This window comes from Alligator mississippiensis, chromosome 2 (assembly GCF_030867095.1).
Source record: "Alligator mississippiensis isolate rAllMis1 chromosome 2, rAllMis1, whole genome shotgun sequence".
In the NCBI taxonomy this organism is placed as follows: Eukaryota; Metazoa; Chordata; order Crocodylia; family Alligatoridae; genus Alligator; species Alligator mississippiensis.
Genome location: NC_081825.1, coordinates 15,788,881 through 15,804,367, shown reverse-complemented (window position 1 = coordinate 15,804,367; position 15,487 = coordinate 15,788,881). Strand labels below are relative to the sequence as shown.

At 42.7% G+C, this 15,487-nt stretch overlaps 1 protein-coding gene across 1 annotated transcript in view; it reads left to right on the top strand.

Annotated features, from left to right (window-relative positions):
- The first annotated feature begins 6,014 nt into the window (after positions 1 to 6,014).
- Positions 6,015 to 15,487, top strand: part of RNF212 (ring finger protein 212) — a 31,683-nt gene continuing 22,210 nt past the window's right edge. Inside the window, exons 1-3 of the mRNA XM_019477608.2 lie at positions 6,015 to 6,656; positions 8,625 to 8,686; positions 14,069 to 14,143. Of these exons, the coding sequence (XP_019333153.2) occupies positions 6,491 to 6,656; positions 8,625 to 8,686; positions 14,069 to 14,143 (303 nt within the window). The 5' untranslated portion in view covers positions 6,015 to 6,490. The remainder of the gene's footprint in view (positions 6,657 to 8,624; positions 8,687 to 14,068; positions 14,144 to 15,487) is intronic.

The following is a 15,487-nucleotide window of genomic DNA, read 5'->3' as shown; positions in this document are numbered from 1 at the left end:
TAATCATCTGTTCATCCCTTTTTCTGTCTTGCAGACATGTTTTAGTGTTCCTCTAGTTTCTGTTTTCTTGGCAAATAATGCTGAATAGTTCTGTAAATTGTCACGTGTGAAAAATATTATCCAATGGAACTGAATGGATTTCCTGGCAATCTTTGGCTATATATATGTAAGAATATTCATAGTTTCAACTTAGTATGTTTCTTTGTTGGACAGCTATTTTTCCTTTAATTAAGAAACCATGACTCTTATTTGTTAGCACTGAAAATACTGGCTTTATCAGGAGCTGTTTCTATGATCTAATCATGTAGTCCCCTCAAACTGGATTAGCAAATGAGTTGAGAGTGTTGCTTCTGTAATTTAATTTGACAAGCTTTATTTATAGGCTGTAGAAAACTTGATTTGAAAGCAATAGAGGAATACAATCTATGCAGCCTCCTATCACAGCAAATGGATATTTCCTCACTTCCTACCTTATTTCCCCTTTCCTTCTGTGATAAGAATAGTTTGTATGACAGTATAAACCATATTTACAATGTAATGTTCTGTATTTCCAATGGATTTTATCACGGTGAACTTTAAAGAAAATTTTCAGCACGATTAAAATGTCAGAAGATAAGCCATATGAACTATAACTCAGTTCCAAAATAGGAAGGTTATAAAAACTGCCTGCTTTTCAAGAAAAATAAGAATGATTCATTGTTTTTAAAATGACAGCGAAAAAGAATAGAGATGATAAAAGTAATCTTAAAACCAAATTGTTATGCATGAATTTTTATGAATTTTTTTTTCTGCATGAATGCATGTTTGAATGACCTTAAAAGGAGGAATTTTTCCTATTAGTTTATAAGATTTTTATATTGAATTTCCTATAAACAAGTAGTATACAGTAAGATTTTTAAGAGTCAAAGGACACTTCTTTGGTATGTTCCTAAATGCCACTAGGCAACTGTCTCCATCTTCAGTGCCTCAAGACCTATAAATGTCTGGCCCATAATGTCTTTTAAAATTGTGTGACCTATATAAGTGGCCTATATTGCTGTGTTTGTTTACATTTCTGGGGAAGACAAAGTTTGTGAGATGGGAAATACTGAATTTTTAAACTGCTGCTTAAAGAGGACTTCCCTCAAGATGACCAAATTCAAACTTGATTGGACTCAGCTGCATAGCATCAATGTGGGCCTCCTGCATGATTTATCCAAACACTGAGAAGGGAGGTACTGAAAGGCAGAGTATGCATAATTCTTAAACTATAAGAATCATGCCAAGATGTTTCATACTAGGAGTCAACATGTCATCTGAAGGAAGACTGATTTTCCAACCTCTTTAAGGACATGTCTACACTGCAGTCCAGAGTAGCGATACTTGAACTAGCTTTAAAGTGGCTAGCGTGTGTATTGCTAGCAATGTCGCGCTGGTATCATGGAACTCAGTGAGGGCTGCAAAATGTTCATGAAAAGATGGATAAGGTGTCAAGTGGTTAGTTTCCTCCTGTGACAGCAGTGTAAAAATAACCTAACTGATTATCTTGAAGGTGGTCATAATTTCCACAAACAGGATATTGTAGATGTTGATTATTATATTGTACATTATACTATAAACATCCCCGGCTGCAAGGAAAATTTACTTTTCTTTGCCATTTGGCTCCTTATTCCACCTCCAGAAGATAGTGAGAGCCAAAGTGTTTGCAGATCTTATATGTATTATTATACTTTCTGTCTGCCTGCCTTTTTTTTCTGTCTGTCTGTCTTCTGTCCATCTTCAGAGAGAGATTTTGTTTCATTTACTTTTAGGGTGTTAAAGTGAAAGTATGGCCAGGAGGAAAAGTTCTCCAATTTAAACAGATCTCAATAAAATCTCATATAGTGCTCAGTGAAGTGGTTCTCTGTTTAATAGTCAGGAAGAAGGCAGAGCAGGGTTGTGAGCCTTTGGAAATGTTGTTTGTAATTTCTGGTAAAGAAAACTTGTTAAATTACTTGTTGTAGAGTGTTCTGTTAAAATCCATATTACAGTGTCTCTTTTGATAGGTAAATGTCTACTTAAAAATGAAAATTAAGGAAGAAGCTTTATAGCTACTTTAGTTAAGTATAACCTATAGTTAACTATAAACTGCTTACCTAGTTTTAAACTATTACACTGGTTGATTGTATTAAAATACTAATAACCAAATGGACAGATTCCCTCTTAAAGTTAAATATAGATCAATAAGTGTCATTAATACTATTAATGTTAGTATTAATTTAGCTCCAATCCAAGATTGAGACTAGTTTGTTTCCACTGTTGATTTAATAATCAGTTGATAATGTTTTGATAATTTTTTATACTTAACTTAGTATTATTAATATCTCTAGGATTTGGTAATATGTAATGAGGTTTAAGAATCTTTCAAGGCCTATGGGGAGCAGTAGCCTATCCAACCAGTAAGTAGCCATAATTAATTATTGTCACCCAAGGGTCTACTGGGGGCCTAACACCATACAAAATGCAACCTCAACTGTGGCCACACTTGTGTCTTTAAAGACTATCACCAAAAATGACAAGCACACTGAAGACAATTTAAAAACTTGTATTAGAACAGATAAGCAGCAACAACCAAATTTACAATAACCGGAATTGATTATATACAACATTAAAAACTATAATACAGCAATCCAATTAGAGCCACTAGCACAGCCTATTAATCAGTTGTAACTGAACCCCCAAAATACCTTAATTTAACAATCGGGTCAGGAAAAAGAGAATGAATCCTGGAGAGCTATATCTGAGAGATCTGTCTGGAAGCAAGGGAGGGCTGATAACTTGCAGTTGAGCTTGAACAGAGGGGACTGAACCTGAAGTCTGTGAGCTGCCACACTGCTGCGGGTGCACCACGCTCAGGACTGAAGGCTTCTGGAAAACCTAGTTCACCAGCCAGCCAGAACGACTGTTGTCCTTTTCAGGATCGGTTGTCTTACCAGTATCTCTCTTTCTCACACATCTTCTCATCACTATTCTTCAGACACTCTGTCACAAACTCAGGCTCAGTCTCACCCTCAGACTCGCACAAGAACAGTCTCGGGAGGATACAGTTGCACAGAATATGCTGCATATAAGAGCACCACCTTTTTCAGAACCAGTTTTCCATTGTATCCTATGACTAGTAAACACCAGGTGTAGAGGACCAGTTTCCAGTGAAGAACCTCCTAATATTTAGCCCCTAGACTGGTGTTAAAGCACTTTTCTGGGAAGTAGGACCTATAGGTTAAAACCCCCTCTAGGGGCCTAGAAAACCACCTTTCCTGGTGAAATGCCCAAACTACGAAGCTAAAGGTTGAAAGGCCACCCTCTTTTTTCTCATCCTATATTTTACTTACTGCAAATATAAACTCAGGGAAATTATTATTGAGCCATAGGGAGGAATGAAATTCTACACTGTACAAGAAGTGCCAAAAACTGCAGCTGTGTGGTTATATATGCACCACTTGCACATGTAAAGCCAAATTCATTTAGCCGTTAGTGTGTCAATATGTGGTTACTGGTCTGTCTGTCCTGTATGAACAAAATCAGGACTTGTATGCTCAGTTTCTGTTAAGAGTTGCACATGTGGCTGGGTGGATGGGTGGGTTTGTGTCACTTGGTGGGTGGCTGGGTGGGTGTGACATGTGGCTGGGTGTGTGTGTTTGGTGTGTGCCTGGGTGGGTGGGTAGCATGTGGCTGTGTGTGTGGGGGAGGGGTGGTGGCATGTGACTGGATGTGTTTATGACATGTGACTGTGCATGGGGGGGTGCCTTGTGTATGTATCTCTGTGTGGTGTGTGGCTTGGTGGGTGGCTCTGTGTGTGTGTGTGTGTGTGTGTGTGTGTGTGTGTGGTGTGTGGCTGGGTGTGTGTGTTTGGTGTGTGCCTGGGTGGGTGGGTGGCATGTGGCTGGGTGTGTGTGTGGTATGTGACTGGGGGGATGTGGGGGGGTGGCATGTGACTGGATGCGTGTGTGGTGTGTGGTTGGGTGTGTGTGTGGCATGATACTGGTTGTGTGTGTGGCATGTGGCTAGGTATATGTGTGTGTGTGTGCGTGTGGCTTGGTGGGTGTGGCTGTGTGTGTGTGTGTGGCTGGGTGTGTGTATTTGGCGTGTACTTGTGTGTGTGTGTGTGTGTGTGGTGTGTGGCTGGGTGGGTATGGCATGTGGCTGGTTGGGTGGGTGTGTGGTGTGTACCTGGGTGTATGTGTTTCGTGTGTGGCTGAGTGGGTGGCATGTGGCTGGGTGTGTGGCTGCATGTGGCATGTGACTCTGTGTGTGTGTGTGTGTGTGTGTGTGTGGTGTGTGGCTGGTGGGTGGGAGAGTGTGGGTCGGTATGGCGTGTGGCTGGGAGTGTGCTGTGTGGGTATGTGTGTGGCTGGGTGTGTGTGTTTGTGTTTGGTGTGTGGCTGGGTGTGTGTGTGTATGGTATGTGACTGTGTGTGGTGGTGGCATGTGATTGGAGGTGTGTGTGGTTGGCAGTGTGTGTGTGTGGCGTGTAGCAGGGTGGGTGTGTGTGTGGTTAGTGGCTGGGTGGGTGGTGTGTGTGTGTGTGTGTGTGGTGGGTGTGTGGCTGGATGTGTGTGTGGCATGTGGCTGTGTGTGTGTGTTGTGTGTGATTGTGTGTGTTTGGCATGTGGCTGGGTGGGTGGTGTGTGTGTGTGTGGTGTGTGCCTGGGTGTGTGTGTGGTTTGTGGCTCTGTGTGTTTGGCCTGTGGCTGGGTGTGTGTGTGTGTATGGCATGTGACTGAATGTGTGTGTGTATGGGGGGGTGGCATGTGACTGGATGTGTGTGTGGCATGTGGCTGGGCACATGTGTGTGTGTGTGTGTGTGTGTGTGTGGTGTGTTGCTTGGTTGGTGGCTGTGTGTGTGTATGGTGTGTGGCTGGGTGTGTGTGTTTGGCATGTGCCTGGGTGGGTGCGGGGCATGTGGCTGTGTGTGTGTTTGTGGGTGGGTGTGGTATGTGAGTAGTTGTGTGGGGGGGTCAGTGTGGCATGTGACTGGATGTGTGTGTGGTGTGTGGTTGGGTGTGTGTGTGTGGCATGCGGCTAGGTATGTGTGTGTGTGTGTGTGTGTGTTTGTGGTGTGTGGCTTGGTGGGTGTGTGTATTTGGTGTGTACGTGTGTGTGTGTGGTGTGCGGCTGGGTGGGTATGGTATGTGGTTGTATGTGTGGGTGTGTGGCTGGGTGTGTGGGTGGGGGTGGTGTGTGGCTAGGTGTGTGGGTGTGTGGTGTGTAGCTGGGTGTGTGTGTTTCATGTGTGGCTGGGTGGGTGGGGTCTGTGGGTGGGTGTGGCATGTGGCTGGGTGTGTGTGGCATGCACCTTGGTGGGTGGGTGGTGTGTGGCTGTATGTGTGTGGTGTGTGGGTGGGGGAGTGTGGGTGAGTATGGCATGTGGCTGTGTGTGTGTGTGTCATGTGGCTGGGTGGGTGGGTGCTGTGTGGCTCTGTGTGTGTGTGTGTGTGTGTGTGTGTGTGTGTGTGTAGCTGGGTGTTTGTGTTTGTGTTTGGCATGTGGCTGTGGCTGTGGCATGTGGCTGAGTGGGTGGTGTGTGGCTGTGTGTGTGTAGCTGGGTGTTTGTGTTTGGCATGTGGCTGTGTGTGTGGCATGTGACTGTGTGGGGGGGAAGGGGTGGCATGTGACTGGAGGTGTGTGTGGCATATGGTTGGGTGTGGGTGTGTGGTGTGTAGCAGGGTGGGTGTAGTGTGTGGCTGTGTGTGTGGTTAGTGGCTTGGTGTGTGTATTTGGCATGTGGATGGGTGGGTGGTATGTGTGTGTACAGTATGTGGCTGGGTGTGTGTGTGGCATGTGGCTCTGTGGTTTGTGGCTCTGTGTGTTGGGTGTGTGTGTGTGTGTGTGGTTGGGTGGGTGTGGCATGTGGCTGTGCGTGTGAGTGTGTCAGGTGTACACAAAGCAGGGGGTGTTGCGCGTGGCGGCGGGACGCGGGGCGGTGGGTGGTGGCGCTCCGTCCCCGCCGCCTGCCCCTCCTTGTTGCCGGGCGCTCTGCCAGTTACCACGTAGAAATGCGCACACCGCGCTGGCACCCCGAGGAGACGGGGCGGTTCCAGGTGTTATGAACAGCCCTTGAACCAACAGCCGGCTGGCAGTCCATCTCCCCCTCTCACCCCTGCTCCTCTCCCAAGCTCACCTCCTTTTTGTGGGGAGGCCCTGGGAGGGTGATGGACACGTGGGCGAGCTGACGTCTCCTCACACACTTGTCTGTGCCATGGCGGGGGGACCCCTTGCAGCCTCCCATCCGCAGTGAGGGGAGTGAGCGCCACACACACTGCCCCGCTGAGGGGGTGCGGAGAGGAAATCCCCCTCACACACTCATGTCCCTAAGTGTGGGGAGGCAGCATGGAAACCCCCTGAGCTTCCCTCCCCTCATACCTGCCCCTCAGTTGACACCTCAAGCGGCCGCTGCTCTGCTAGGGCTGGGGCCATCTCGCCGGCGGCCATCGCTGCCTGCAGCAGCTCCAAAACCGGGAGGAGAGAGCGCATGCATCTTGTTTGGGCTCTTTCGATGTGTTACTTCCTCAGCGGCCCAACCAACATGGCAGTCCCGGTGTTTTGCAATGCGTGTTTCCGACAGCCCCAAAAGGCAACCCCCAGGTTCGGCCTCACCAACTGCGGCCATGTTTTCTGTGAGCTTTGTCTCCGGAAAGGTAATGCACTCAGGGGCTCAGGCCGTGCGCTCTGTGCAGGTTTCAGTCTGTCAAAGTCACCTCATGAGTTTTATTTTCCTCAGGCCATAATTTGCAAATGGTTGTGGGACAGGAAGGAATCGGGTCGCTGGAAGGAGCATCCCGTAGCTGCCCGGGGCTTTCAGTACCACAAATTTCACCCACTGCCCCTTTTACGTGAGCATAAGATCTTAAATCCAGGTCCTATTTCTCAGTATAGAAAACCGATAAAAGCCTGAGTGTTTCCTACTCATCTCCCCACTTTTTTACTCTGGAATAAGCCTTGCGGTTGTAATTAAAATAAAATGCCATTTAAGAAATCCTTCTTTTGGCTTTAAATACTACAGTGCGTACAAAGCTGTGAGACCTTGGAAACAGGTCTTAGACTTTGGTAGAACTTGAGATTTTAATATGTCGGAGTCTAGACGGGTATGCCCACGGAGATAAAATGAGAGGTCTCCCTCATTTTGAAAGGCTTTTTCTCCCCTCTCCATTTGTCCATGGATTTCAGAACAGGTTTCAAAGTATAGGAGATGTGTTATCTAGCTTTCCTAGTTGTTACAGACATTTTAAAACTCTTGATTATTATGACATTTCACTTCTTCAAGTTGTGACCATTTGAATATTTCAGGACCCCTAAAAGCAGGGGAATAGAAGCAGCATTTTAGGACTTCACATTGTGTTTCTGTAAATGTAGCAAAGATTTGAGAGCTGTATGAGTTATACTTTAATTTGAAATATGAGAGAGAGACAGGAGACAGGAGATTTCTCCAGGGTTCCTATGAATGTCAGACACCAAATATGGCAGTTCTTCCCTTTCTCTGTCTAACTGCAAAGTCACTTCAACAGATCTGGTTTTCTTCAGGGCCTATGGAAAAAACACAATTTGTATTTTTAATTTTAAAAGAAATCTTCAGGAATTAACTAGTATTGGCAGTGGAATTAGTTAACAAAAAGTAGATGAAGTGCAGCCCTTTTGCTTAAACACAGCTTGCAGAATCCAAAAAGGTGACCTGCAGCTGCTCTCTCTCCTTAAATGCTGCATGCAATGAAAACTCAAACAAGAATCACAGTAAACATCCCACTCTGAATATATATACAAATCAATGTGGGAAGCTCAACTTACTGTGAATCAGACTGCCCTTCCTGCAAAGAAAATCTGCTGTAACTCAAACAGTAATCACAATAATATCAATTTAGGTTTTCATCTCCAAAGTTGTTTATAAACATTAATCAAAACTTAACAGCGCTGCATTTTTTAACAAGATATGCCTATTTAACAAGGAAGATATATCCAGACACACACACACACATTTACACACACAAACATGCATGCATACACACATATGTATCAATATTATGGTTTGGGGTAAATATTTATAATGATTGTTAGTGTTTTTGCAAAAGCTAAAATGTATTTTAGAAAATGAGGAGGACATGATGTTCAGGAATAAAAGTTTAAGTCAGTTGAAGTTAATGGCAAAAATCCTGGGGTGGTTTCTACTAAAGTCCAAATTTTACATATTTTACCTACAGACTTGAATGCGAGCAAAGTTAAGCCAAAGGCATTTTAAACAGTTATACTTCTGATTGTCTGCTCCATCAAAGGATTTCACTATGCATTTAAATTTAAGCACTGGAGTAGCCCCACTGAAATCAATAGACAATTGATTTCAATTGGACTACTGGTGTATAGTTGCTCACATGATAGATAGACAATTGCAGAATTCAGACCTGGTTCCCACTGCACATTTTCCCCCCGTACAATCACGTGTTTACATTCTGGAAAATCAAATCCTTTATATCCCTTTATTTGCAAAGTATGGACATCCTTCAGTTCCTGGCATAAGCTTTGAACCAAAAGTCTAAGCACCAAACTAATCTCTATGATATATAAATACAACTGCCATTCAATAAGACTTATACTTTATATCCATATTTGTCTTACAGGCAAAGATAATGAATGTTTGATCTGCAGAGCTGCTTGCCGTACAATATTTCTTTCAAAACAGGTAAATTTAAGGCTTTAGTATTAGTAGCAATTGCATTATTAGTTGGTTTTTTTATACCAGAATTATGACACAAAACACTTTCGTTCTGTCTGTCATTTGCACCATGGATATTTATTAGTAGCAGACACAGATGCTTTTTTTTTTTCTTTTAACTATACAGGGCATATATTCATGTACTACTTCAAACAACTATATGTAGGTATCTGAGGTTTCAAGACTTTATGGACCTTCAAGAAACTGGTTGTTGGTTATGACAGAAGTTTGCTGACTGCTGTCAAAAATACAAAGACCCTGCTCATGACCAGACCTCAAATCAATTAATTCTTTCCTCCTATGGTTTACAGTTCATTATACTGGGATTGGATTATCTGTACACCCCAGTAAAAATGCACAGCTTGCATGACTTACTGTCGTCCTTGTACTCCCTGTACTTGTCATCATGCACAGCTTCAACGGTTTATGTGTGTGCTGGAAATATTTTTCACTTTCTTAAAAAAAATATGCTGTTTCCTACCCCCAGCATTACCTTCAGTTGTGCTGGAGGATTGCACAGGAACATTTATTGGGATTTTTTTTTTCATTTCACCAAAGAACTGGACAACCCTCATTCCATTCTTGTATTAAGAAGGTGCCAGAAAAATTAATCTTTCCTCCTCCAAGCCATGCAACTTCTTTTCCTTAGTTAAATGGTATCTATGGAAGCACATTACTTTTGCTCCCTGACTGACTGACTTGCCAGTGAGGTTACACATGTAATTTCCATTCAGGTAAGGGGATTGTAGTGAGCATTCACAGTGGATCCAAAACTGTTGCCACGAGCCCATCTGGGAGGTTGTGATCATTAAAAAAGGCAGCCTTGGTAAGACATGCTGGAGCAAAGGTTGAAGTCAGTTGTTACCAAATTTGCCCATTACTTTGGGGTGTGCTCATTTATTAAAGGATAGTTTCTAGGGTCTTGGTGATTCTGTCAATGTGCTGCCTGTGTTACTATATGGAGCTGTATTTCTCCCTTCTGCAAGCCCTCACCCCCAGTGGAGCTATCTTGCAGGACTCAATCTCAATGGGACTGGGTTCCTCCAGTCACCAAATCAGTCATACACACAAACACACACACACTAACGTGACACGCCTGACCTGGCCAGGCTGATCAGCATGGACAGGCTGACACCCTCATATGCCAAGAATCAGTTCATAAGAGCAACAATAAAATGCAGTCAAACACAAGCACACAGGTAAACAGAATCCCTCTGAATCCGGCTGGGTGTCCAGCTGACACCCTCATGGGCCAGCATTCAGTTCATAAGGGCACGTCTGAGTCAAACTGGGTCAATCAGCCTGTACAAGCTGATCCCCTTATGTGTTTCAAACTCAGCACGTCCCAATCTTTGGCCTCTTGATGAGCAAACCCCACAATAATCTAGGCTTCACAGGGATCTTTAGCATAGGTAAAAGAAGCGTTGCTGCAGAGCACGAGAGGAAAGAGAAGCAGAGAAGGAAAAATATACCCAATTACTACCAGTTTGACTATAAAAGTTATTTATTGCTAAGCATATGAAATATATAATAGTACTAGTAGTAATAGACATGCAAAAGAAAAACAAACACAAACAATGACAATAATATTCTGGTTTCACTAAGTATTTGGGGAAACTTAGCTCAAGCTTAACTAATACAGTGCAGGTTCAGAAGTTTATGCCTAGACAGACGAGAGAGAATGCTGGGAATCTCACCTAGTCCACGGTACGCAGGCTGCAAAGCTGACAGGTACAGTCTGTAGCACAATCCTCGAAGAGAGAGATGATCTGTTCTTCCAGCGTCCCAAGAATGACAGGGGATGGTGTCAGCACAGGAGTTTTCTTCTTCTTTCCTTTTCTCCCTCTTTCCTCCTGCTTCTTCTTTTTCTCTCTTCTCCTTTTTTAAGCACACACACTTACAGATTTTTATGCCCTCAGTTCAGCTGCTTTGAAGCACCCTCAGTAGTGTAAATCATTGTCTTTTCTATCGACAAGGGGTTATCTGGTTTGGACCATCTCAGGAAACTGATTGATAATCAGGAAACACTTAAGATTAGGGAGTAACCCAAATACTTGGGAGCCAGCTTGAAATTCCTATGGATGGCAGATATACTGATGGGATATCTCATGGTTTCTTCAGGAACAATAGATAGCTTGCAGCATCAGGATTTGGGATTTTTACTTGTGCACAAGCCTCAGCTTAGCATGACTTTTCCAGATCTTACTATAGTCTTTTAAAAGACTTAAAGCAATTATTGGGGTGCTCATAACCTTTTGTGGAGAGGACTCCCACCAGTCGTCTTGGGAAAGATACGACAACACCTGGGATTAGGGCTCCAGCAGGCTGGATGCTGTGATGAACCCTTAACCATTGTTCAAATGTTGCCCATACCCCCTCTGACTCGGTCTCTTGCCTCAGCATTCCCTAACCCGGCAACCGAGTTTTAGTCAATCAAGTTTAAATAGGCCTCCCATAGTGGGACCGGGGAATGTACGGCCCGAGATGCCTATTAAACTTAGAGCTGTGTGTGTGTGTCTGGGGGGGGGGGGGGGGGGGGAGTCCTTAGCAAATCCAGATTAGAACTGGTCTGATAAATGCTGAGCTGGGTGTGTGTGAACATGGGTTGATTAACATTGGAAGCACAGATTCCCCATCATGCAGCGCTCTCCTGCTTCTCTGATCCCAGAATTCACTGCAATCTCTGCTTCAGGCTTTCTGTTTTCCATCTCTCATGTAAATGAATGGTCATCTGGTTCCATCTCGGATGTAAATGAGACCTAGGGCAGTTGTTCACTCTTATCACCCTTATCTAGAGAGTTTTAGGTGCGTCTCTCACTGCATTTTAATCAGTTTTGTTTAGGTAGAGGAGGGGAGGGAGGGGGGTGAGTCCTTTGTGAGTCAGACAGACTGCATCCTGTGCCAGGGTTGCTCAAGAATACAGAGCTGAGGCTTAACACAGTGTTACACTGCTGCAAAAATGGGCTGTAGTGGAAAAGAAGATGATTTGGAACAAGCTAATAATAAGTTACAGTGAATTCTGTCTCCATTGCTATCAAGGGCAGAAGCATAACTGGATGCTTGGGTGCCCCATGTAGCAGCCATGCACAGGGCAGTATTAGCAACTGTGCTAGCACGGACGTAGCGGTAGCAATTCTGGCAGCTCAGCTGCTGCCTTTTTTGCACAACCTTTCTGGTCACCCCCCTCTTCACTATGTTATTGATCAAGGGAGTTTTACTATTGATTTTTGTGAGACCAGGATTTCAATATTCATTTGTAATATGTCATCAAAACTTGATACAATCTAAATCAAGCTTTTTAAGGAGTCTGCGAATGGAATAGCTGAGCTACTAATAAAAAAACCGTTGTTTTATTAGAAACTGTTACTCTTCTAGAGGACAGGAATTTAAGAAACTACTGTATCTTTTAGGAAGGCACTTAACAGTGATTTGCAAGCTTTGTTTAAATAAACAAGTAAATTATAATAGGGCTGTGTGAGGCTTCGGACAGAGCTTTGGATTTGGAGAAGCTTCAGATGCTTTGCAGTCCGAAGCAGCACATCTGGGTTGAAGCGCTGACCTCGTTCGGCTTCCTGAAGCGGTTCGGAGCTTCCGAAGAGTTTCGGAGCTGCCTCAGAGATCTGGCCATAGGGTATATTGGGGCAAAAAATAACATAGCTATAACTTTGTTGGTTTTTGTCTGATTTAGATGAAATTTTCAGGAATGGTAGACACTGCAGAGAGAATGAAGCCTGCCAAGTTTCAAGAAGATCCATGCAGGGGTTTGTGGGGGGAACAGCACCCCAAATTCTTGAAAACAAGACTCATGTCATGTCTAAATGTTAAAACATAGCAGGGTGAAAACTGCAGGGGTGATAACTCTTACTGAGGCCATAAAGCCTGCCAAGTTTCAAGACTATCAGTGCAGAGGTTTGGGGGGAACTGCCCCTCAAGCTGAGGACAAGCAAAACTCGTGCCTGGGTGCTTGTGGGACTGACTGTCTTGGGGCCGGGAGGGGGGAGACAGCTGCAGGCCTGGCTGCTAAGCTGCTGTGTTCCCAGTTACCAATCAATCAATCATGATTCACTCAGGGACCAGGGACTCAGGGACCATCTCAATACACAGGACCTAGCTACTACATAATGACTTAACGAGCATCAATTAGCACCTACAAAACCAGGGTAAGGAGAGGAAAGAATCAATACAGACAATCAACTGCCCCAAGACAGACACAGTCTTGGCATGAGTTTTGTCTGTCAGCAGCTAGGGATGCAGGGCCCCAGAACCCCCCTGAACCGAGCTCCTTGACAGCTGGCAGGCGTCACAGCAGAGGCCACCATCCCTGCAGCTGTCACCCCACTGCGCCTTAACACACACACTGTCACCCATGGCACGAGTTTTGCTTGTCTGCAGCTTGAGGGGCAGTTCCCCCCAAGCCCCTGCACCGATCTCCTTGAAACTTGGCAGGTTTCATGCTCTCAGCAGAGGCTACCATCCCGGTATGTTTCATCCAAATCAGACGAAAAAACAAAGTAATAGATATTTCATTGATTTCCCATTATACCCTATGACTGGATCTCCGCGGCTGCTCCAAAGCTTCGGAAACACTTCGGCGGGATTGAGGTGGAAACCCAGTCCGGAGCTCTGGAAAGGATTGCTGCCATCCAAAGTGGCTGGATCCAAAGCCAGATCAGATTACTGCCAACTCACACAGGCCTAAATTATAATGATGATTAAGGATCAGCAGAAAAAATGTGGTGTTCATACAGGTCATTAAGCGATTATTTCAGAATAGTTTAAGTACATTGCCGAAGCAAGGGCTCATTGTTTATTATTTTAAGATATGATGTTAACACCAATAGTGCTCTGTGCAATAATTCATAATTTGAACATTTGTTACAAACTCTTATTTTTAACATTTTTGACCTAAGAATGAACCTCTAAATGGCTTTTACATCTTTAGTATATTTCTCCTATGAATTTAATTTAGTGTCTTTGTTTTTTCGCTATACCCATGAACAGAGTTTATAGCCTGTCCTTTTAAATATATCTTGAAGACACATACTCTGTTTTATTATTATAATGGCTACTGTTCAATGAAACTTTGTTTTCTTATATAGGAAAATTGAAGTCAGCTATCCAGCACTGAGATGACCTAATACTGCTTTAATTTGAAACAGTTACACAGCTAGATGGTATTGGATTAATTTTTATCTATGTATCAGTTTACAAATACACAATTGATGAAATATCCAAAAACAAGATAATCACTTTCTAACTTATCTAACGATTTTAAACAATGCTGTATTTAAACCTTTTCCAAATATCAATACTAATTTTGGTAATATTAGTTTGTTTGTTTTTCTGTAGACAAATACCGATATTCAATCACTGTTTATGGGAGTAGAAATGTTGTGCAAGAAATACTCAAGAGAAATTACCCAGGTGAGTCTAGTGAAAAAATGGTTTATAAGATTTGAGTTCCATCTGTCAGTCAGAATCCAGATACTTTGTGCTTTTATTTTTTTTCCTAGAAGCTGAGATTTCCTTTGTAAAATTGGTTGTCTTTTGTCTTTAAAGGATTTTATATATTTCTGTCTTTGAACTGATCTGTAAATGTACTCATCAGTTCCCATTGGCTTCAATGTAAATGGCAAAATTGTATGACTAGATCATTTTCCCCTTTTGCTTTTTTGAGTCCTCAGTTCAGAGATGCTTAGAAATTTATAAATTCCCCATGAGGGCTGCTATTGTTTCTCAAATGTGTTACTGACTACCACTATGGTCATTTTAATAATGAACAAATATTTGTCAATGCAAAAAAAGGTATAGAATATTAGATCTATCGTAAATCTAAACAAGGCGATTTAAATCACTATGGTCATAACAAATTATGGCAAAAAATTAAACTTTAAGGGAGAGAATAAAATAATAGTATGTAAAAACTCACAGAAGTTTGTAAGTGTAGACTAGATGAATAAAGTATGTATGTGTACAACGTGAAATTTATTCCTAATTATGTAAGTTAAAAAAGGACTGTCTAGATTTTTCCTTATAAAATTATTTACCTATTTATTTACGGCATGTCACATAGCTGGGTAGTGTGGAATAGATACTGGCAGTCTGGATTTTATTGTACAGGATATTCCTTTCTTTTCCTCTATTTTATATTCACAATCTGTTTATTAATCACACTTTAACATGTTCCCAAGCATTTGTTTCCCTGTCACTGAAGTTTCACACCTCATGCCACACTTTGACACATCCAAAATCAGCTAACATCTGGCTTGCTCATTTCTCTTCCAGCTGAAATGATCAATCAGCAGTTTCTCTTACTCCCTCTCTTACTCTCATACCTCTGACCTGCAGGCCACAGACCACATCCTAAGCTCATAATCAGTTGCACAATTGTATTTGCCAAGCCTGGACTGAAAGTTTATTTTAATAAATAGAAATTATGAAATTAACTGCAAGGTTATGTTTCTTTTTACTGCCTCTCCAAGAGTCCTGGGAAAAAAAATACTCTGTAGCAAGCAGAATGAAATCATTGTAGTTATAGCTAAGCTTTCCAGATGCTGTAAAATGCATAATGTGTTTAATCAAGTGTAGAAATAAAATTAATAACCTGACGTGTGAGTTTATAACTTGCTACTTTTTCAAATTTGCCAAATTATACCTCTTTCCAAGTAGTTGGAGATTATACTGAGGAGTTCAGCGGGAGGTACTTACTATATACTAATGTCATAATCACCCGCTGTGTTTTGCAATCCTTCTTTTTTTAAATTAACT